The sequence below is a fragment of the Cynocephalus volans genome, chromosome 10, assembly GCF_027409185.1.
Source record: "Cynocephalus volans isolate mCynVol1 chromosome 10, mCynVol1.pri, whole genome shotgun sequence".
Lineage (NCBI taxonomy): Eukaryota > Metazoa > Chordata > Mammalia > Dermoptera > Cynocephalidae > Cynocephalus > Cynocephalus volans.
The window spans coordinates 3,918,932-3,942,719 of NC_084469.1; the positions used below are offsets into that span (position 1 = coordinate 3,918,932).

Genomic DNA, 23,788 nt, shown 5'->3' on the forward strand with positions numbered 1-23,788 from the left:
TATGGCTCCATTAGTCACTCTGATTTTTTCCTAGTTGTCTTATTGTTTCATGGGCAAACCACCTAAACACTATGAATTTGTCCTAGGAAAAGAGTGAAAAGATGAAAACCAAATGTTTGAAGGACTCCTCAAATATAACAGCAAAAAACTGCAATACCTGCTTCATGTATCACACCAGACAGCTTGCATATTTGGTGTTCAAACTTGCACTCGATAAAGATGTCATCCGTCTTTATAGATGAGTGATGCAGGTCCTGGAGAAGACAGTGTGGTTTGTTGGAAAGTGTGGCAAAATGCAGACTGCAAGACCACATTAGAAAGTACTACAGAGGTCCTGTCAATTGTTTCTACTTGGAAATGCAGGTTCACTGAAAAGTGAATCTGCTTCCATTCACCCCCCAATCGCCCATCTCTTCATTCATTCATTAAAAAAGTATTAACTGAACACTTATTATGTGGGAGACCCTTTTATAGGTACTGAGCTACAGAGAGAACCAACATGCCCAACGCTTTGCACTAATGGAGTCTGCATTCTAGTGGGGTTTCTCATCAAAAGTCAGTGATATGTTTCCTTTTAAATATTTTTCTATGCATTTTTCCACTCTGGTTTGTACACAGTATTGTTGTTTGTGCTTCTATTCATATGAATGGGGTTGAGCTTTGAAGCTCCTCTTTAAATGCAGGTATCTGTGACACAAATGGGAATATAGTCTCCAAAAGGACAGTCTTACTAATGACACATCCTACCTTTTAATCCTAGAGCCCCACTAAACTTCCCTAGTTTGGAGAAGGAGCCACAGCGGCAAGCTCACTGATGAGAAACAGAACAGAGATAAACTACCAGTGATTTGCTTGGGGTTGAGAACGAAGCAGGAAGTTTGGCTCCATGCTACAAAACAACTTCTGAAACTAAGAAGTGAATTTAACGAAGACATGAGATACAAGGCAGTGCACACCAATCAATTATATTTCATATACTAGCAGCAAACAATTACATAAGTACATTTAACTAAAAGCAATTCATTTACAAAAACATTAAAAACATAAGGTGCTGAGAAAAAAAATGTAAAAGACCTCTCCCCTGAAAACTGCAAAACTTTAGCAAAATTAAAGCTCCAAGTAAAGAAATCAAAGATCCAAATAAATGGAGAGTTATGCCACATTCATGGATTGGAAGATTTAATGTTGTTAACATGTCAGTTCTCCTTTAGTCAATCTAAAGATTCAAAGCAATCCCAATCTAAACCCCAGGAGATTTAGTAGAATCTTACAAGCTGATTTTAAATTTTATATGAAAATGAAAAAAAATACAATTTCCAAAGCAACCATGAAAATGAAATAAAGAAAGATACAGAAGGGATTTGAAGGAAAAAAGTGGCATGGAATATAGGCAGAGAATATTTGTAATAGATGGCCCCAAAGAAGAGAAACAAAGCTATGAAATAGAATGGATACTAGAAACTATAATTTAAATAAAGTCACACATATAAACTCCTGGAAAAATCAGCCCATAATGGTCAAAATTGAGACATAATGTCATAAAACAATTGGATTTTAAAGAAAAAATAGTTATCATTTCAATATCTATGAATTTCCATGTCAATTAGAATGAAAAGGAAAGTGTATTGTGTTCACACATTTTGATAGCAAAACTTTATGTCAGAAAATAATGACATAACATTTTTAAGATATTCAAGGAAAGAAAACGTGAGCCTAAGATTTTACACAGCCAAACTGAGCTCCAGGTATAAAGGCCACAAACAAACTATTATGAACACAAAAAATCTTGGTGAATATTCTCCCAATGTATGTATCCCTAGGAATTTATTAATGAATGGGCTTCTTAAAACCAAAATGACTGACAATACTGGAGGGACATCTATATGAAAACCAGAAGTGGGATATATACATACAACCATATAAAAACTGTAGAACTAAAAACAGATGATAAACACAAGAGGGGGAGTATGATATGTAATGACCATGTACTGACAATGTAGATATAGAACAACTACCAAAAAGTGGAAGAATAGGAGAGAGAAACACATAAAGTAGAAAAAGGTTGTTGGTTGTCTTATAAGTATGAACTGGGAGTTCAAAACTGATGCTCGGGTTGTGGGGGATAAAGAAGTAAGTAGGTAATTTCAATATTTTTGAAAACTGAGAATCAACTGACAGTAACCAAAAACTAGGGCTCATAGGGTATTATAAAGCCATTTATATAAAGATAACCATTAGTACAAAATGCAAATCTTCCTAAATATCAAAAGACATACTGAGAGAGAAAGAGAGAGAATAATGGAAATAGTAGAAGATTAGAGAGAGAGATAAAGAGATGGAGGGGAGAGAGAGAGAGATTTAACATATTATATATAAATATAATTTATTATATATTTATATATCACTATCCATTTCTTATACACACACACAGTCGTACATATAATAAATATGGCATAAGTAAAGCCAAACATATTGATTATATCAGTACATATAATAGACTAAACTTACTTGCAGAAAGAAAAAGATTTTTAATCTGGCTACAAAAGAAAAACCCAACACTATGTTGTGTACGAAGAGATACAACTAAACCAAGAAGCCTCAGAAAGTTAAAAGCAAAAGGATGGAGAAAGATATATGATGAAAATGCAAATAAAAGAAAGCAGGGCTTGCAAATATTTTCTCCCATTCCATACGTTGTCTTTCTACTTTGTTAATTGTTTCCTTGGCTGTGCAGAAGCTTTTTAGTTTAATGTAATCCCATTTGTTTATTTTTTCTTTTGTTGCTTGTGCTTTTAGGGTCTTATTCATAAAGTCTTTGTCAAGTCCTACTTCCTGGAGTGTTCCCCTTTTGTTTTCTTTTAGTAATTTTTTGGTTTCAGGTCTTATATTTAAGTCTTTAATCCATTTTGAGTTGATTTTGGAATATGGTGAGAGGTACAGGTCCAGTTTCATTCTTCTGCGTATGGATGTCCAGTTTTCCCAGCACCATTTATTGAAGAGACAGTCTTTTGCCCAATGTATGTTCTTGCCACCTTTGTCAAAGATCAGTTGGCTGTAAGTATGTGGGTTAATTTCTGGGTTTTCTATTCTGTTCCATTGGTCTGAGTGTCTGATTTTATGCCAGTACCATGCTGTTCTGGTTGTAATAGCTCTGTGATATAATTTGAAGTCAGGTAGTGTTATGCCTCCAGGTTTATTTTTTAGAAAGAAGGAAGGAAGGAAGGAAGGAAGGAAGGAAGGAAGGAAGGAAGGAAGGAAGGAAGGAAGGAAGGAAGGAAGGAAGGAAAGAAAGAAAGAAAGAAAGAAAGAAAGAAAGAAAGAAAGAAAGAAAGAAAGAAAGAAAGAAAGAAAGAAAGAAAGAGAGAAAGAAAGAAAAAGAAAGAAAGAAAGAAAGAAAGAAAGAAAGAAAGAAAGAAAGAAAGAAAGAAAGAAAGAAAGAAAGAGGACTACAATAATACACTGAGCTTTCAGAAGGAGAAAACAAACCTAAGGATACTGGAGATGGGGGGCTGAGAGAGAGGGGGGTTAGGGAGTGATTGGTAGGGTAAGGGACATAAAGAATAATTATGATTTGTAATAATGAATATGCTAATAAAAATATCCATGTTGGGAAAAATGAAAGCAGGGGTCACAATTTTCACATCAAACAAGTTAGATTTATACTAAAAATAGACAAAGATGGACAATGTATCATTCTAAAGACTACAGTGAAAATATACATAGCTGAAACTTTAGGTTCAGGAACTACAGTTGATTCAAACATAAAAAGGAAGAAAACCAATAATCAAATGTTTAGGATAATAAAAATGTTTTAGAAATAGATGAAGGTTACACAGCATTATGAATGTAGTTAATTCCATGCAATTGTATGTTTAAAAAAGCTTAAAATGGCAATCCTTATGTTACATATATTTTATCAGGATAAAAAATAAAAAATACTCTATGTCAAAGAGAGAACATGTGCTGGTTCCAACTCTTGGCTATTGTGGATACGGAAAATGTGGTACATCTACACAATGGAATACTACTCAGCTATAAAAACGAATGAAATACTGCCATTTGCAACAACATGGATGGACCTCGAGAGAATTATATTAAGTGAAACAAGTCAGGCACAGAAAGAGAAATACCACATGTTCTCACTTATTGGTGGGAGCTAAAAATTAATATATAAATTCACACACACACATACACACATACACACACAAACCGGGGGGGGGGGGAAGAAGATATAACAACCACAATTATTTGAAGTTGATACAACAAGCAAACAGAAAGGACATTGTTGGGGGGGAGGGGGGGGAGGGAGAAGGGAGGGAGGTTTTGGTGATGGGGAGCATTAATCAGCTACAATGTATATCGACAAAATAAAATTTAAAAAATAAAAAAAAATAAAAAATAAAAAAAAAAAAGAGAGAACATGTGGAGAAAAATTAATGATAATATGGAATAACTAAATAAAATAATCAGCAAGGTAGATCATGTAGAAATTCATTGAACTTTCACCCCCCCCCCAAAAAAAAACAACCACGCTCATTTCTTTCAAGTGCAGAATATCATTTTAATAGCAAAAGGCTGGAAACAACCCAGATGTCCATCAGTAGGGGACTGGGTAAATAAGCTATGTTATGTCCACAAAATGGAATTTTTTGTGGCAGAAGTGGAACAGAATGAGGAATATCTTCTGTACATACTACTGTGGAGTAAACAGTATATCAGTACAAGTGAACAAAAGCTAGTTGTAACAAAGTGTGTATGGTATGTGACCATTTATCTAAGAAACAAAGATAACAATATGTAAATACAGACACACATTTAAAATAACAATGTGAAAGAAAACCTTAAATTTAAAAAATGATTATCTATTGGGAAGGGAAGGAATAAATAAAGGGAACAGAAATAGAAGCAAGACTTCCTTTTGTAGAATTTATTTTGGAACCATAAATATTTTACATAATTACAAAACAAAATTACATTTAAAAAAAAAGTTCCTAGACAGAGAACACCAGAGGTCGGAAAGGAGAGGGGGCGGGGGGGTAGGAAGGGAGAAATCAGTAAAGGGCAACAAAAAATGTGTGCATTGTATAATGATAAAATAAAGAACTCTGTTCTTTAAAAAGAAATAATAATTCCTAGAAATAAAAGGAAAATATGGATGATGCACTTCATCCCAAGCATAATGATAACAAAGTAGGGAAAAGTTTTCACCTCAAGTGTTCACCATCCAGCTGGAGACAGATGTGCTAAGTTAGAGTGCTCCACAGTATAGCAAGCATAAAAGAGGAGCAGACAAGGTTTCAATAAAATAATAAGCCAAGGAAAGCACTGGATGCATCTGAGCTGCAACTTCAAAGAAGAATAAGAATTTGCTGAGCTGACTTGCAAGAAGAAACATTCTAAGGAGATGGAACATTACAATCAAAGGTGTGGAATTAGTATTATTTAGACTTTGTAGACTATTACAGGACTTAGCAACCTTAACTCACTTCTATGTCAATTCATAAAGACTAGTGAGTATCTCATGGGTTCTTTGAGAAGAAAATTCAAGAGAATAATTACCGAGCATTCAACAGAAGATCTGGCACATGGCAAGCGCGCACAAGCAGTAGCTGTCTGTCATTATCTATCGCATTCTTCGCTGAAAGTACGTGGAACTTAAATACGCAATGCTTGTTTTAGAACTTGATCTTATGATACTTTGAATTTTTACCAAACTCTTTCCTCTTAATATATCATGTTTTAGTGCCTCTAGGACAAAGAGCAAGATCTCCGTTATATTCTCTTTATCCCAGCAGGATGTCTTGAAATCGTATTATGGAAAGGATGCTTTAAATGAAGGCTTTTATAGAATGCAGAGTCCATTGCATATGTTGGTCCATCATAAGATAGATTCCTGTGAGGGAAAAAGTTCTTCTGAAATAGATCTTTACTTTTGAAAAGGAATGATGCAAGGTTAACTCTTCAGGAAGAATCATTATAATGAGACCGGAAGGTCTTTGGCAGGCGCCTGTTTCTTCGATCGGCCAGAAATCATATAATACCACAGACTTTCCCTGTACTCAAGTAACTCCACTGATGAATCTTTCTCCTTATTTTTTATCATCATTCTATCTGACAATAGCATGCTAGAGCCATCCTCAAAGTATTATCACAGAGTCATACACAAAAACCAAAAAGAATGACACATGTAAAATCTCAGTAACAGAATATCATGTGATATTCCCAATTTAGAAAACACATTAAACAGAGGAAGAAATCTGTTTCACACAGCCTAACAAGACTCAATGAATCATAACACTGTGGGAAAAATAAAATGATTCTTTTCCTAGGTATTGGCATATTTAACCCGATAAACACAGTTTACAACTTAATATATTAATTGGTTTTCTTTAGGAAAAACAAGGAAAGAGTGCCCCTCGTGGTAATACCACATAAAGGGGACAGGAGTAAGGAGACTTTCAAACTCAAGATCCTCATTCTCGTGGAAATCCACTCAAACCCACTTGCGGAACCTCACTCCTTTCACTGACACCATGGTCAACTCCTGTTGCGGTTCCATCTGCTCTGACCAAGGCTGTGGTCAAGGCCCCTGCCAGGAGACCTGCTGCTGCCCCAGCTGCTGCCAGACCACCTGCTGCAGGACCACCTGCTGCCGCCCTAGCTGCTGTGGATCCAGCTGCTGTAGGCCCAGCTGCTGCATTACTAGCTGCTGCCGCCCCTCTTGCTGTGGTTCCACCTGCTCTGGTTCCACCTGCTGCTGCCGCCCCTCCTGCAGCATCTCCAGCTGCTGTCATCCTAGCTGTCGTGGATCCAGCTGCAGCGGCTCCAGCTGCAGCCCCTGCTGCCCCCGCACCAGCTGCTGCCTGCGTCCGGTCTGTGGCCAAGTCTCCTGCCACACCAACTGTTATCGCCCAACCTGTGTCATCTCCACCTGCCCCCACGCCATGTGCTGTGCCTCCCCTGACTGCTGAGCCCCCTGCCCAAGGCCCACCTCTTCCTTAACATCTGTCCCCAAAGATCTAGACCCCACTTTTGTGCTGATCCTTGGGACACATGGAGTGGGGTTGATGTTGCTCAACCAAGTTGGATCTCATGATTTGAATGAGCCCATCACAGGGCCACTAACTGTGAGCATATACTACAGTCCAGATTCTGCAGGTGAATCTCTTCCTCCCATCCACGTGTGAATTTTCATATAATATACCAACTGTTGTACTGACCGACTGTTCTTCTCAAATTCTCCTTAACTTTTGGGCACCAGGTCATCAAGCTCAAGGAGCCACAGGTTGATTTCTGTATTTCCACTTTATGGATCTCTATAGTCTTTTAATTATCCAATGAAGATTCTTTTTTATAATTCTTATTACCCAAATTTTACTATATTATGTGTCTATGACAAAATAAATCACCATTTTCCAGTATAGAAATTTCAGTGTGATTGTACTCATTTTTAAGATTTTCTAGTCAGTCTGGACAATTGTATTTTACCTACATCTGTAGGACAGACAAAATGGCTTTGTGAGTTTTTACAGTAGGGATCAAACCAGATTTGTCACAGCCTAGTTTTCACTAGCAGCTTTCTTAGTTCTCAGACAAGAACTAAATTTCTGAATTTATGAATAAAAAAAAAACATTTTTAAAAACTTTTGAGAAAGACTTTGAACAATTCATGCTGTATGGGACAACATTTTTTGATATTATACACCTGTAAAAACAGTTTATAGTAATTATAAGGATAATGTAATTGGACATCTGTAGCTGGGAGCAATTGATGATTTTGAAAAACATAATAAAAGGTGATAAGTTAGAAATCAAAGGACAAGTGTGAGAGCTGGAGGTTTCCTGGCAGCTTATAAACTCTCATTTCCTGCAGCTAAAGGAAAAATAAAGCTAAGGACCAAGCCTAGCACTTAAAAACATAGTAACAGAGCTTCAGAGATTGATGTTCCCTCGGCCTAGGCAGTTCTGCCAAGGCCGAGGCCCTAATGGGAAAAGAATGGGACCTGGAGATATGGGATGGGAGGGATGGGAATGTCTGAGCTGATGCAATTGAAGATCTTGGATTCCCAAATTTCTCTGAACCCTTGGGGCTCGCAGAGGTAGTCCACTCCTCCCTGTGGAAGTCCAGTATGACCCCATTACTTGAAGATGATGTAGCACCCTCAGTCTTGAAAGGTAACATAGGCTCCCATCGGTATCTTCTCTCACTTCACTTCTTTGCCACCAATAACTAGACTTGTTATGACGCCCTTCACCCGGAGAATGGCTGCACCTGCTAACGAGAGGTTACCCTCCAAAGGATCTGCAGAACTCAAAGATTACTTCAGAGGTAGTGGTGTGATTTATCTCATCAGGACATACATATTGTCCATCTGTCTCTCTTTTTGTGATATCAGCAGCTGTTGGTGATCATTGCCTAGAGCCATATTTCATTAGGTGTGACAAAGTTATGATGCTGCAATTCTATGATTTCTTTGCTACCTATTAGCTGGAATAATTCCATAGAGAAACTTCCCCTCATCGATGTTTTGTTATGCTGCGGAACTAGAGAAAAGGCAAAATAAATTTTTGATTCTTTTCCTTTATTTACCAGTTTGTATCACCCAAAGGTGACCAAAGAGGTTCTTTCTTTTCTTCTTTTAGTTCCTGTCAATATTAACTCATGGATTTCGATATACTTGGTGTATCAGTCCATTCCAGTTTATATCCTACTGATGCTCAAATAAGCAATTTCAAGTTGACCTCTGAGTACTTTTGACATGAATCTAGTTAAACTCCAAAAGTTTTATTGCTTTTTGATATAACAAGTTATTCAAACTCATTTGTACATTTTCTTTCCCAGACTTATAATCAGCCATTTCTCAAAGAAGCCCAAGTTCCTTTTAGCAGAATATGGTATTTGAGACCATAAATTGAAAAATAAGAATGCTTATTATGACTAAGTTTATTATTTTCTCTCAGCTTTTTCAGTGTCCAGAATAGATAATATTTATTTAAAAGATAAACTACATCATGAGTTTCTACTAAGAACTACAGAGTTTTTACTTAACTTAATATATCTTTCTTACAAATGTCCCTTCTCCCTTGCCAAACATAACATTTCATAATGTTTGCACAATTTTGGAATAGCATTGCCAATACTAACAACAATATGGTTACTGAAAACAAACTTGATTGCTTTTCAGGTTTTGAAAAAACTATTTGGCCTTGAGATAGTTACTTTCTCTGAAGTCATGCACAGATACACTGTTAGGTTCCATTGTTGTCACTGTTGTGGAGGTGGTTTTAATGATCTTGGGAGATTTTTTAAATTTGACTTTTTTTCATAATTAAGTAAAATACTTACATGGGTCTAAAGTCAAAGGTACAGAACAAGATAAATTCAAGGAAATCCAGCTTTTATCTTTGTCTTCTCCACCCTATTTCCTTCACCCTCTTATGGGTCAACTTTTTAAAAACAAATTATGGTTGATATTTCCATTCTTTTTTCAGCTTCACTAAGGCACAATTGATACAATATGCTGCATACACTTAAAGTGTACAGTTTGATGTTCTGATGCGTGCATATACTCATGAAATCAACACCATCATCAAAATAGTAAACACCCATCACCCCCTTTGCAACTTCCATTCCCCACCCCCAGGCAACTACTGATCTGCTGTCACTAGAAATTTGCTTGCATTTTCTAGAATTTGATATAAATGGAATCATACATTATGAAATTTATCTTGCCTGGCTTTTCACACAGCATAATTATATTGAGATTCAAGTTGTCACATTTATCAATAGCTTATTCCTTTTTATTGCTGAGAAGTATTTCTTTGTATGGACATACCACAATTTGTTTATCCATTCACCTGGTGGGTTGTTTCCAGATTTGTATACTACAAATAATGTTACCACGAGCATTTATCAACAAACCTTTGGACATATGCTTTTATTTCTCTTGAGTAAGTACTTTGGAGTGGAATAACTAGGTCATATGGTAGGTATATCTTTAAATCTTTAAGAAACTGTCAAACTGTTTTACAAAGTGGTTGTGCCATTTTATGTCCCCAACCTTGAATGACAGTTCCAATGGTTTCACATCATCACTTATGTTTGGTATGGACAGTCCTGTCAATTTTAACCATTCCAGAGAGTGTATGGTTTTATCTCATTGTGGTTTTAATTGGCATTTTTCTAATAGTTAATGATGTCGAACATCTTTTAATGGGATTATTTGCCACCTGTACATTTTCTTTGGTGTGTGTCTGTTTAAATCTTTTGCCCATTTTTTGTTGGGTTGTTTGTCTTCTTATTATTGAGTGGTAAGAGTTCTTTATATCTTCTGTATAAAAGTCCTTTGTTGTATACATGTTCTGTAAGTATTTTCTCCAAGTTTGTGGCTTACCTTCTTATTTCACAGTGTATATTGAAAAGTAAAAAGTTTTAATTTTGGTAGAGTCCAATTAACTGATTGTTCTGGGATGCAAGTAAGTTACTTAACAGTTTTATCCTTTCTAGACTTGCTTTTTTAAAAATGTTATTTTATTGTGGTAAGAACACTTAACATGAGATTTATCCTCTTAAATATTAGGAGTACAATACATTACTGTGGACAATGGGTACAATGTTGTACAGCAGATCTATAGAGCTTGCTAATCGTACTTAACTGAAACTTTATGCCTATTGATTAATAGACTTGCTTTTAAACTTTATAAGATGGGACCAGAGCAACCTTTACTCTCAGGCAAAATTTGTCCCACTCCTGAGGCAATACTCTTCTGAGTAATCTAACCAATGATCCATATTACAAAGTTTCTCACTTTGGCAGGTGGGAATATGAAGTATTTCGGGGCCTGAGTCAGCTCCAAGGATTGTTTTCTCCGGCTTTTGTGGGGGTGCCCTTTCACGGGTAACTTCTTCATGCACATGCACTGATCAGTACGCAGCTGAAGATGGACGCGGGGCTCTCTGTGCAAATCTCCGCTCTAGTACTCTGCCCTGTGAGCTCTAGCCTTCTTGGCCCCCTTCTTCCCAGCTCCAGCTTCTCAATGCAGAATGACTACCAGACTCTACCTGGTTCTCCCTCCTACCACTATACCCTAGAAACTCTCTTCAAGAAATAAACTAATATAATCCTAAGGATAACCTCACTTGTTTCCTCTCTCTAAGACAACAGTTATTCTGTCTCTCCTAACAACCAATGTCTAAAAACCATTGTCTCACTTCTTTTGCCTGTTTTTTTAGTTGTTTCAGACAGGAGTGTAAATCTAGCCCCGGCTACTCCACCTTGGCTGGAAGCAGAATCCCTCTTTCCTGCTTTCTCATCTCTTCTTTCTCTGTTCTTCCATCATTTTTTAAATGTAAGCAGACATAATCTTTATATCTGTATCCTGGGTTTTTTAGACATGTTGGACAACATAATGTACATTTTTCTCCACCTGCTTTATCATCTCTTAACAACATTCCTGGAGATTACCTCATAGAAACATATAGATATACTCCTTATTTCTTTTCACAACTGAATAGTATTCCATTATAGGAATGCACCATAATTTATTCAGCAGTACCCTATTGAGGGACACTTGAGTCGTGTCCAGTTTTGTCTTCGTTATTTTGTTTTGTTTTTACAAATAGAACTGCTATGAATAATCTCATGCAGGATCTTTTCATATTTTTACTTGAGTATCTTTGGGATAATTTATAGAATTGGGATACCTGGGTCAAAAATAATGCTGCTAGTTATTGTCAAACCCTCACAAAAAAAGTATGAAGATGCCTATTTCCACGCCATCTTGCTATCAGAAAATGTCAAATTTTGAATTTTTGACAATCTAACAGATGAGTAGTAGTATCCCATATAATTTTATTTCTCTTATTATGCATGAGATTGGGCATGTTATATGGTGAAGAAATATTTGCATTTTATTTTCCCATTAAGCTATTGGTATTTTTCCTAGTCTATTTTTAGAAGTCCTTTATATACTATTAACACTTTTTGGTTTAAATTGCAAGTATTTTATTTTCATTTAGTCATTTGCATTTTTACTTCATTTATGATGATTTCTTGCCATGCATTTTTAAAATTACAAATGATTGTCTTTTAGCTATCAGGAGGGATTTAATTGCAAAATGTGTGCGTGTGTGTATTTATAAAACTGAAAAATGTTGAATTGAGAACCCTCTTTAATGATGAAGTCTGCTATTACCTCTGTTCCTGTTTTTGTCACTGGTTCTGTTGACTTCTTTGAAATGTCTATGGCACCAGTACCTTCCTTTCCACACTCATTGTCACCAACCTAAATAGGCATTCATCTTTCACCCCCACACTACAACCACCACCTAAGCATTTCTGCTTCCTATAAATCCCCCCACCACTAGCCAAATAATATTTTCAAGGCCTAGATGTTTGCCCACACCTTTCTTCCCACTGTGTGATGGTATGATATACAGTCTCTTTGTATAAATTCAAGAGTATCCTTAAGTTCTCCTCATTCTATCAGTTGAGTATTATCTTTCTCTACTCCCCTATCTGTACTATCCAGAGAGGTCATTTTCCCCATCAAAAGCCAAAATCACATACCCCCATTCAACCATGCCCCCATTATCTAAGTGCTCTTTCTTTCCTTCCCCATCCATCAAGATTACCTATAGAATGTTAAAAGATGACTAAATGCCCTGTGTTTTTAATAAATACCACATTCACTCAACTAAGCTTCACTCTGGGCATTTGCTAGGCACAGTGTTTATAAATATAAATAAGACAGTCTCTAACATTGTGGGGTTCACAGAAGGATTGGGAAAAAAGACGTAAAACAGTTATGATAAAGTGTGATACCTTAGATCAGAGGCATATCTTGGAGCAAAGGGGAGGGAAGAATTCATTTTGAATGTAGTAGATGTCGAGAAAGATGTTAGAAATGAGTAAGTATGTGGATTGGACACTTAAGTGCACGAGCTTGCTGATTTGACAAAGGAGAAAGTAATAATCTAGGCAAATAGAACATTCTAAGAAATGGCCTGTAATTAGTTTTCTTCATGCTTTCCTTGAACATCCCAGGAGAGAACCACCTTCCCTGTTTACCACATGACTTCAATCTATTTAGGTCTCAGCTACGTCATGAGTCAAGAGTTAAGAAAAATTGTGTTTACTTCAGAGAGTCCTTGTGAAGTATAAACAACATAATAATTATAAAGAACTCCCAAAATTCCTTACATACAGTGAGCACTCAACAAATTGTAGCCATTAGTATTACCTCACCTTTCATTGGATGTGTACAGATTTAAATACGTAATTGTTATTTTGGTCACTAATCACACAATACTCTCAATAATTGCCAAACTCTTTACTACATATATGTATTGTTTGTCCTTTTTAAGTGTCTACAAAACAGATTAAAGCTTAACCATTTGTTTCACCTTTGTATCAGATAAAATATCTGCAACATACATTGCTGAGAGAAAATAGCTCAAAATATGATAAAATGAACTTTTTTTTTTTTTTTTTTTTTTTGTCTTTTGTGACCAGCACTCAGCCAGTGAGTGCACCGGCCATTCCTATATAGGATCCGAAACTGCGGCGGGAGTATCGCAGCGCTCCCAGTGCTGCACTCTCCCGAGTGCGCCACGGGCTCGGCTAAAATGAACTCTTAATAACACTTGCATATTCATTGGATATGTTTACTTACCAGAATATAGGTTTAAAAGGTTCCCTTATGATACTCTATTTCTGAAAAAACATGCCAATAATAATTTAATAATTTTTAAAAGAACCCATCATGCCAATGTATTTTTACCGTTTAAAAGCAGCAAACCATTACATTATAACTGTTTTAAATTGAAAAGTTGCAATAAAACAAAATAGATAGAAACTTCTCTGGGATCCTTTCCACCACACTGACCATTCAGAAAATCCAAAGGAATCACTGCACACAAGTTACCTCTCCCCTCATCCCTCATTTTATTTTCTAACCAGTATTATATGACTTGCTTTTAACCTCTTTGATGGCAGAGGAGATTGTTATCATAAAACCCATCTTCAACATATTATCCTGGAGTTAAACACATCAAAGAAGAATTGTAACACTAATGAAATCCAGTGAAACAATGTCATGTAATGAGCCTACTTTAGAAGACACTTCAGACAAAGGAAGAAGAATGAAATGAGAGCTGATTCACTTGTCTTAACCAAATTCAATAGCTCCTAATAAAATAGAAAAAGGAAATGATGCCTTTTCTATAATAGGAATATTTACCAGATAAACACAATTATCTACTTTAACTAAAAACTGATTTCCTATAGTATATACAACAACAAGAAGATCATTCATATGGTCACAGGAGCTCTCAGCAGGGTATAAAAAGCAGGAGAGAGCAACGAGAGACCAAACTCAGAACAATCACTCTTCTGGAAACTCACCCAGAGCCTCCATCCTCTGACACCATGGTCAACTCCTGCTGTGGCTCTAGCTGCTGTGGCTCCAGCTGCTGCTGCCCCTCCTGCTGCAGCCCCTGCTGCTGCCGCCCCAGCTGTTGCATCTCTAGCTGCTGCCGCCCCTCCTGTGGAGGATCCAGCTGCTGTGGTTCTAGCTGCTGCCGCCCCAGCTGCTGCATCTCTAGCTGCTGCCGCCCCTCCTGTGGAGGATCCAGCTGCTGTGGTTCTAGCTGCTGCCGCCCCAGCTGCTGCATCTCTAGCTGCTGCCGCCCCTCCTGCTGTGGTTCCAGCTGCTGCCACCCCTCTTGCTGTGGTTCCAGCTGTTGCAGCCCCTCCTGCTGCAGCCCCTGCTGCACCCACACCAGCTGCTGCCTGCGTCCAGTCTGTGGCCAAGTCTCCTGCCACACCAATTGCTATCGCCCAACCTGTGTCATCTCCACCTGCCCCCGCCCCATGTGCTGTGCCTCCCCTGACTGCTGAGTCTCTGCTTTGAACACATCACTTTCTTATCACCTCCTTCCCCACAGATGAAGACCCATCTTTTAAAAATGTGGAGTGCTCAAGAGATCTCCTGTGTCCCATAAGCAAATCTCATCATAGCAATTCTGTGTCTGCATTCTAATATCTGTCCAAAATATCACCCTTCCAAATGAATTCATTGAGAATATCCTAATAAATTGACAAATTGCCCTCAATATTTGTGATGGTTAATTTTAGGTGTCAACTTGACTAGATTAAAGAACACATGGAAATCTGGTAAAGCATTATTTTGGGGTGTATCTATGACGGTGTTTCCAGAAGAGATTAGCATGTAAGCCTGAGAGGATGGGGTAAGAAAGACCTGCCCTTAATATGACTGGGTGCCATTCAATCCATTGGAGGCCCAGAAAGAACAAAGACAGAGGAAAAAGCAAATCTCTCGCTCTACTTACTCTGGAGTTGGGATACAATCTTCTCTTCTGTCTGTGAACATCTGAACTCCAGACTCTTCAGTCTTTGGGTTCAAGGACTTATACCAGCAGCACCCCCAGCTCTCAGGCCTTTGGCCTCAAACTGAGAATCACACCATTGGCTTCCCTGTTTCTGAGGCCTCTGGACTTGGACTGAGCCATGCTACCAGCATCCAGTTTGCAGACAGCCTATCCTGGACTTCCCAGCCTTCACAATCACATGAGCCAATTCCCCTAAGAATCCCCTGTCAGATATTTATATCCATATCCTATTGGCTCTGTCTCTCTGCAGAATTCTGACTAATACAACATTCCCCCCTCTGTCATCAAGAATTTACCATGTCTAAGGAATTTGAAGATTCCTTCCATCACTTGTAGGGCCACTCCTTTGACATTAAAGTCCAGTGAAGACTCTCTCTTATAATCCTTTGCAAAGATTTTTTCATACCTTGTTATTTCCATGTACCAAAATAAACATCTATTCTATTGACACTGAAAATTGAATGTGATTGTTACTCTCTTTTCTTAAAAAGGTTTTATATTTTGGTCCTGGGTAATAGTATTTTTCCTACACCTGTAGGACAGGCAGCACACATTAGTTAGACTTCTAACAAAAGTCAAACGACATTAATCACTGCCTACTTTTCTCTAGAAAGTGTTTTTAGTCTTAGGTAAATCAACTAATCATTTTGTATCCTTTAGGGGAAAAAAAAAGTGAAACTAATTCATGGAACATCCAGGAATATAATAACAGGGAACACTGAACACATTTCCTGATCTTTTAAAATAACATCTTTCAGATTTTTTTTTTCTACCAATAAAAGTAGCCAATAGATGGTTTAGCAAAATCTATGCATTTTCTACTCAGAGCCACGTTCAATGAACCTATTCTCCACATATATGGTGGACCTGCATCATTGTGAGTGGCAGAACTTCAGTGAGGAGCTTATCCTGCCATGTAGAAAGGCCACCTTCAGTGCTATCCAGGTGATGTAAATGAAGGAAGCAGACCTGGTGAAAGCTCACAGGTATTGCTGGAGAATGTAATGCCCCCTTTTCAGGATGAAACAATAATGACCCGCATTCCTCTCCTCAGCTAGAAATGCCTCTCATAGATTATCCCATATTCAGAACTCCCCACAGGGTCAGCCGAGACTTTCAGTAAGACTGCCCCAAGTTTGATTTCTCAAGCATCCAATCCTGCTTCCTTCCCTTCCATTCCACAAGTGCAAATCCCAAGATACCCCTCAATAAAACCTACTGCATGCTAATCTCCATCTCAGCATCTGCTTCCTAGGGATCCCAACCTGTCCCAAAACCAATTTGAAATTTATGATAGCTAATGTGAGAGTTGAAATATTGTCTAAAATGTAATTTTAATCTTTTAGTGCAAAATAGAAATAGGAGTGTAAACATAATAGCAGAAGACATTTAATGGACTCTATGGAGGAAATTGTTAATTTCATAAAAATCACATTTTATATGAATTTTCATATTATTTATACACAAATACATGTTCTTTATTTTTTTTTAATTTTATTTTGTCGATATACATTGTGATTGCTTATTGTCTCCCCATCACCAAAACCTCCCTTCCTCCCCCCCCCAACAATGTCCTTTCTGTTTGCTTGTCGTATCAACTTCAAGTAATTGTGGTTGTTATATCTTCTTCCCCCCCCCGTGTGTGTGTGTGTGTGTGTGTGTGTGTGTGTGTGTGTGTGTGTGAAGCCAAGAGTTGGAACCAGCCCAAATGTCCATCATCAGATGAGTGGATACGGAAAATGTGGTACATCTACACAATGGAATACTACTCAGCTATAAAAACGAATGAAATACTGCCATTTGCAACAACATGGATGGACCTTGAGAGAATTATATTAAGTGAAACGAGTCAGGCACAGAAAGAGAAATACCACATGTTCTCACTTATTGGTGGGAGCTAAAAATTAATACATGCTCTTTAAAAATTTAAACAACACAAAAGAATGTGACCAAAGGTAAGTTTCCCTTTACCAATCTTTGCCAATCCCATTCAAGACACATTGTTATAAACTGAGATCCAACTTTATTAAATGCATTTGTACTACATGTATGTATTTATTCACAAACCTGGCTTTCGAGAAGAATGTATATTCTATAGTTGTTGGATGAAATGTTCTGTAGATATCTGCCATGTCCATCTCTCTGTGTCTTTTAAGTGGAGAGTTAAATCCATTCACATTTAGGGTTGCTTTGAAAGTTATTAACTAACTCCTGGCATTTTATCCCTTTTGTTTAGATTTTTTTTTAAATTTGACACAATTATATTGGCCTTTCTGCAGTGTATTTGGAAGTAGTAAACCATTATAAATACTAAAGGAATTATGGAAAAAAAGAAAATCAATGAGATGCATTAAAAGTATTTTATCTAATTTCATTTTATTTTATTTTTTATTGATTATGCACATTCATGGGGTATAAAGCTGCCTGGCCTGTCAATACCTGTGCCCAGGATGTGATGGTCAGATTAATAGTATCGGCATGCCCATTACCACAAATTGTGATTATTCCCCATGTCCCCCACCCAATAAATCCTTCTTCCTCCCCCTGGCAATCCTATGTATGCCCTCTCCCCCTGCAAGTCCAACACATCACTGCAGTCTTTCTTTCCTTCCTTCTTTCTCTCCTACGTCCCACTAATGAGTGAGAACATATGATATTTTTCCCTCAGTGCTGCTTGGCTTATTTCACTTAACATAATTTCCTCCAAGCTCTTCCACGTTGCTGCAAATGGCAGAATTTTATTCGTTTTTATTGCTAAGTAGTATTCCATTGTGTATATATACCACATTTTCCTTATCCAGTTGTCCATCAATGGACATTTAGGTTGCTTCAATATCTTGGCTGTTATAAATAGAGCTGTGATGAACATGGGAGTGCAGGTGTCCCTTCAACATGATGATTTCCATTCCTTTGGGTATATACCTAGAAGTGGGATTGGTGGATCATATGGTAGATCTATCTGTAGTTTTCTGTAGTTACTTGAGAAATCTCAACACTGTTTTCCATAGATGTTTTAAATATCTTTTGTTTCTTTCTTCCCCTTTTATTATTCATCTTCAATGTTGTTGATTTTTTGAGGTGATAAGATTTAGTTTCTTTCTCTTTTTCATTCACATTTTTGTTTTACCGGTGGGTTTTGTTCTTTCTTGTATATTTGTGATAGTGACTATCATTTTTTGTATTCTAGATGCAGGACTCCCTTGAGAATTTCATGTGGGGCTGGTAGTGTGGTGGTGAACTCCCACAGTTTTTGTTTTTCTGAAAAATACATTATTTCTCCTTCATTTCTGAAGGATCGCTTTGCTGGGTAAAGTATTCTTCGCTGGCAGTTTTTTTATATTGTTATTTTGAATATATCAGCTTTGACAGTTTGACTATAATGTGTCTCAGAGAGGATCTTTTTGGGTTGAATCTGTTTGGGAATCTTTGAGCTTCCTGGATCTGAATGTCTGTGTCTTTCCCTATATCTGGGAATTTTTCTGTTATTATTTCATTGAATAGGTTTTTAATGCCTTTTCCTTTCTCCTCCTCTTCTGGAACACCAATGATTCAGAAATTTGTGAGTTTAAGGTTGTCTGCTAGATCTCTTAAATTTTCTTCATTTTTTGAAATTCTTTTTTCCTTTTTTTGGTCCACCTGGGTTATTTCAAAAAGACCAACTTTGAGATCTGAAATTCTTTATTCTGCTTGCTGTAACCTACTGCTTAAGCTCTCAGTTGTGTATTGTCTTTCATTGAATGAATCCTCCAGTTCCAGGAGTTCTGCTACATTCTTTTTTAAGGTGTTAATTTCTTTGTAGATTTCCTCCTTTACACCCTGGATATTTTTTCCTGTTTCAGTGTATTCTCTAATTGAGTTTTCTCTTATCTCTTTGAGTTTTCTAAAGATTGTTGCTTGGAATTCCTTTTCAATCATTTCAAGCATTTTCTGCTCTATGGAGTCTGGCACCTGAGAATTACTGTATTCTTTTTGTGGTGTCGTGTTTTCTTGTTTATTTATATTTCTAGCATCTCTATATTGAGGTGTGGTCATTTGGTAGAGCAGTTGCTTCTTCTGTTTCTCTGGATTGGGTTTTGAGAAGAATACTTCCTCTCCTTTTTGTAGGCTCCATGGTGACTCTCATTGTGTCAGTGCAGTCAAGTGTACAGCAGGCTGCCTGCAGTGTGGTTCTGGCTGCTACTGTGGCCTTGAGTAGTCCTTGCAGTAGCAGTAGCTGTGGTGGCTGTGGTGAACCACCTACACAGAAGCAGCGTTTGTGGCACCCCTCCAGGCCTTCTGCCTTGGTCCCTGGTCTTGGATCACACTCTTACTTTCTGTTTGGGTTTTGGAGGAGGGCTCTATAAGTAGAATATTAACTTTCACAGCTTCCTCTATATGTTATCAGTCAACATGTTACTTACCACATAAATAAATGTTGTTTTCTTCCAATGGAACCATGATCCCTTGTTTAGAATGTTTCTCCTTCTTTTCTCCAGTAATCAAAAGACACATATTGTTAAAGAATCTTTACATGTCTCTATATCATCAAAGATTTCTTCATTTATTCAACAAACATTTATCAGCAATGTCCTCTGTTTGCACATAGATAACAAAAATAAATGCCATAGCCCATGCCTTCGGGGTGTTTGCACTATACCTGGAGGAATAAAAGAAGTGAATAACTATGGTACTGTATAGTGTGTTAAATTAGAAGCACAACACAGGGAATACCTATATATAAATGGTGTAGTTTCTCAGGAAGGATATCATTGAGGAGGAAGCATTTCAAATGGGTCTTGACAGATGTGTAGGAGTCTGCAGAGCTGACAAGAAAGAAGAGACATTCTAGGAATGTGAAACAGCTTCAGCAAAGGCTTGCAAGTTCTATTCTCTGTCCCTTCCTTGGCTACTCTAAGACATATTAACCTTACTTTCTGTTTAATCTCAGACAAGGTTTTGGGTTGTTTGTTTTAATCTCTCTATGCTTCTTTTGACTCTCCCAATAAAAGAGAAATAAGAATATATACACTACTTTGTAGAGTTGCATTAAAGATTAAAACAAAATAAATGTAAGATATTCAGCACAATGCCTGGTACATAGTGAACACTTCAAATGATATATATACTGAGGGCATATGAAATTTATACACATACTTTAAATTTTGATTTTAGTAGTTTAATTAAAGTAATTTCAATTAATTTAATTTTTTCCAAACTTTCTTTTCTATGCATATGTCTTGTCAAGTACATATAAGAGAGAGATGAGGGTTTATCTATTCTATACCCAGAATAACCAACAGAATGTTTTGGATACACATTATTGAAGGCTTAGTAATTCTAAATATTATTTATATAAAACAAATGCTTCTGAAAATGAAAAATCCATTGTGCAATTTTGACAATCAAAAGGTAAATCAAAGCTTCCCTCTCTTAATGCCTATCGTGGAAGACATAAAGCAAAAAATGTGTTTTTACTATTCAAAAATAGTGAGTCATTGCTAAGTGCTTCAGCTTGAGACTGAGGAATAAGATCAGACACAGAGTTTAGAACTTTCCTGGGGTCTAATCATCACCTAACCATCCAAGATGCCCATATAGGATCACAGTCATCCTCATTATAAATGGGACATCCTCCCCCAAATTTCCTTCTCGTTTTTTCCAGTATTTCACCTACCAGAACATTCTTTGAAAACAAAAGACACATTAGCACTGTGAAAACCATCCTTCAAGATTTGCAGGGAGCAATGTACAGATAGAAAGGAATGTCACATTCAAAAACAAAATGTCAGAGTCATGTGACTAGTGGTTTGTTTTGTAAAATACTCTGCATAGGCCAAGAACAAAGGTGACAGCCACTAAGTGATAAGTGTTTTACACTGGAAACACAGGAGCACACCAGGAAAAGGAACAGTGCTCTTTTCTCTATTTTGGATTATTTAACTAGAAACACACAATTATGTAATTAAATGATATGGTTTTCTGGTAAGGTAAATAATAACAAGGAAATAATGATGTGATGACAACAGGTCCTCAGCAGAGTATAAAGGGGGTTATTGGCCAAGGAAACATCCAAACCCAAGAACTTCACTCTCCTGGAAACTCACCCAGAGCCTCCATCCTCTGACACCATGGTCAACTCCTGCTGTGGCTCTAGCTGCTGTGGCTCCAGCTGCTGCTGCCCCTCCTGCTGCAGCCCCTGCTGCTGCCGCCCCAGCTGTTGCATCTCCAGCTGCTGCCGCCCCTCCTGTGGAGGATCCAGCTGCTGTGGTTCCAGCTGCTGCCGCCCCAGCTGCTGCATCTCCAGCTGCTGCCACCCCTCCTGTGGAGGATCCAGCTGCTGTGGTTCCAGCTGCTGCCGCCCCAGCTGCTGCATCTCCAGCTGCTGCCGCCCTTCCTGCTGTGGTCCCAGCTGCTGTGGTTCCAGCTGCTGCCGCCCTTCCTGCTGTATCTCTAGTTGTTGCCACCCCTCTTGCTGTGGTTCCAGCTGTTGCAGCCCCTCCTGCTGCAGCTCCTGCTGCCCCCGCACCAGCTGCTGCCTGCGTCCGGTCTGTGGCCAAGTCTCCTGCCACACCAACTGCTATCGTCCAACCTGTGTCATCTCCACCTGCCCCCGCCCCATGTGCTGTGCTTCCCCTGACTGCTGAGCGCCCTGCCCTAGGCCCACTTCTTCCTTCACCTCTGTCTCCACAGACCTAGATCTGTCTCTTATGCAGTACCTTAGAATGCATGAAATCTGTTGACTCCAGTGAGCCCATCACCACCTACTGACTGTGACACATTCCGGTTCATTTTAAACTCTCTCCTTTGCTGTCTTTTGTTTCCAATGTTGGTACCAAATGTAAATTAATTGTAATCTACCAGCTAATAAATTATCCCTATTGTCTAAATTTTTTATTTTTCTTATTATTTGGGGGATCTAGATTATTTTTCTGAACAAGGTAGACATTACCTGCAGCCTATGTATTGGCACTGATTTTACACGCTCATACCTGGGGGCTCATTTGTACCCTGTATATTCTCCTGGAGTAAATTTCTCATGTTTTGTTGCTTCTCTGCTTTCTAATAAACTTTCCCGCACATAAGAATTTATTGGCTTTATTCTCTATTGATTTCACAATCATTTTATTCGGTTACCAAGCAATTATATTTTGCATAAAGACACAGGAGGAACAACCCATGCTGAGATCACTTTGAAAATAAATGCTTTATCAAATATAGATAATTTAAGATGTTAGAACAAAAGCGGTGTGTGTGTGTGCGTGCGCGCATGCATGCATGTGAATGTGTCTTAATATCCTAAATTAGGACAGATTTAATTTATCTCTTAGCTCTTAATTAAAACACATTCCACCCTTAACACCATTATACCTCATAATATCATTGGGCCTATTTTGGAGAAAAGGGTAAAACCAAATTTCTGGGAAAAAAAAGTACATGCTAATGAAAGAAAGAAATCTCCTATAAAGAAGTCAAAGTACTCAATTCATTTTATTCAATAAGCAACATTTCAGAATTTATAATCACAAAGTGGGTTATATTTCCCACTGAGTTCTGCTGAGAAGAAATGCATATTTCATTGTATTTTTTAAGGAAACATGCCTCAGCTAGATGGTGTGGTATGTCTCTGAGTGTGGTCTCTCAGAATTTTCCTTATTATTCAAACATCTCCACACTTAACATTCTAATGTATATTGACTCTGGAAGGCTGAAATTTTAAAACTAATTCTCTTTTTCTAAGTATTTCTAAGTATTGAAACTAGTTCATACCACTGAGTAGCTTTCAGCTGGGGTGTATATCAGAATTGGAATCTCCAACAGTGGTGCCTGCATTTGAATTTGAAAATATACTACATATCTTGGCTATTGTAAATAGAGCTGCAGTGAACATGGAAGTGCAGGTATTCCTTCCACATGATGATCTTCATTCCTTTGGGTATATACCCAGCAGTGGGATTGCTGGATTATATGGCTGATCTATCTGTAGTTGTTTGAGAAATCTCCATACTGTTTTCCATAGTGGTTTTACTAATTTACAGTCCCACCAACAGTGTAAGAGCATTCTCTTCTCTCCATATCCTCACCATCATTTGTTATTCTCCATCTTTTTGATAATAGCCAGTCTAACTGGGGTGAGGTGATACCTCAATATGGTTTTTATTTGCATTTCCCTGATGGAATGTCCATCCACAGATGAGTGGATAAGGAAAATGTGATATATATACACAATGGAATACTACTCTGCAATAAAAAAGAATGAAATTAATTCTGCCATTTACAGCAACATGGATGAGCTTGCAGAAAATTATGTTGAGTGAAATAAGCCAGGTACAGAGGGAAAAATACTATATGTCCTCACTCATAAGAGAGAGCTAAGAGAGAAAGAAGGAAGGAAAGAAT

At 37.7% G+C, this 23,788-nt stretch overlaps 1 protein-coding gene across 3 annotated transcripts; it reads left to right on the forward strand.

Moving 5' to 3' along the window:
• The first annotated feature begins 6,533 nt into the window (after positions 1-6,533).
• Positions 6,534-22,035, forward strand: LOC134389547 (keratin-associated protein 4-6-like). 3 transcript variants are annotated; one of them, XM_063113103.1, is made up of 2 exons: positions 6,534-6,729; positions 14,410-14,900. In XM_063113103.1, exons 1-2 carry the CDS (start codon positions 6,534-6,536, stop codon positions 14,898-14,900), a joined length of 687 nt encoding a protein of 228 aa, XP_062969173.1. The 3 variants fall into 3 exon arrangements, with proteins under 3 accessions (XP_062969173.1, XP_062969174.1, XP_062969172.1); XM_063113102.1 differs by lacking the exon at positions 6,534-6,729 and adding an exon at positions 21,524-22,035 and having other exon boundaries at positions 14,430-14,763; XM_063113104.1 differs by lacking the exon at positions 14,410-14,900 and having other exon boundaries at positions 6,534-6,971.
• The last annotated feature ends 1,753 nt before the right edge of the window (positions 22,036-23,788 follow it).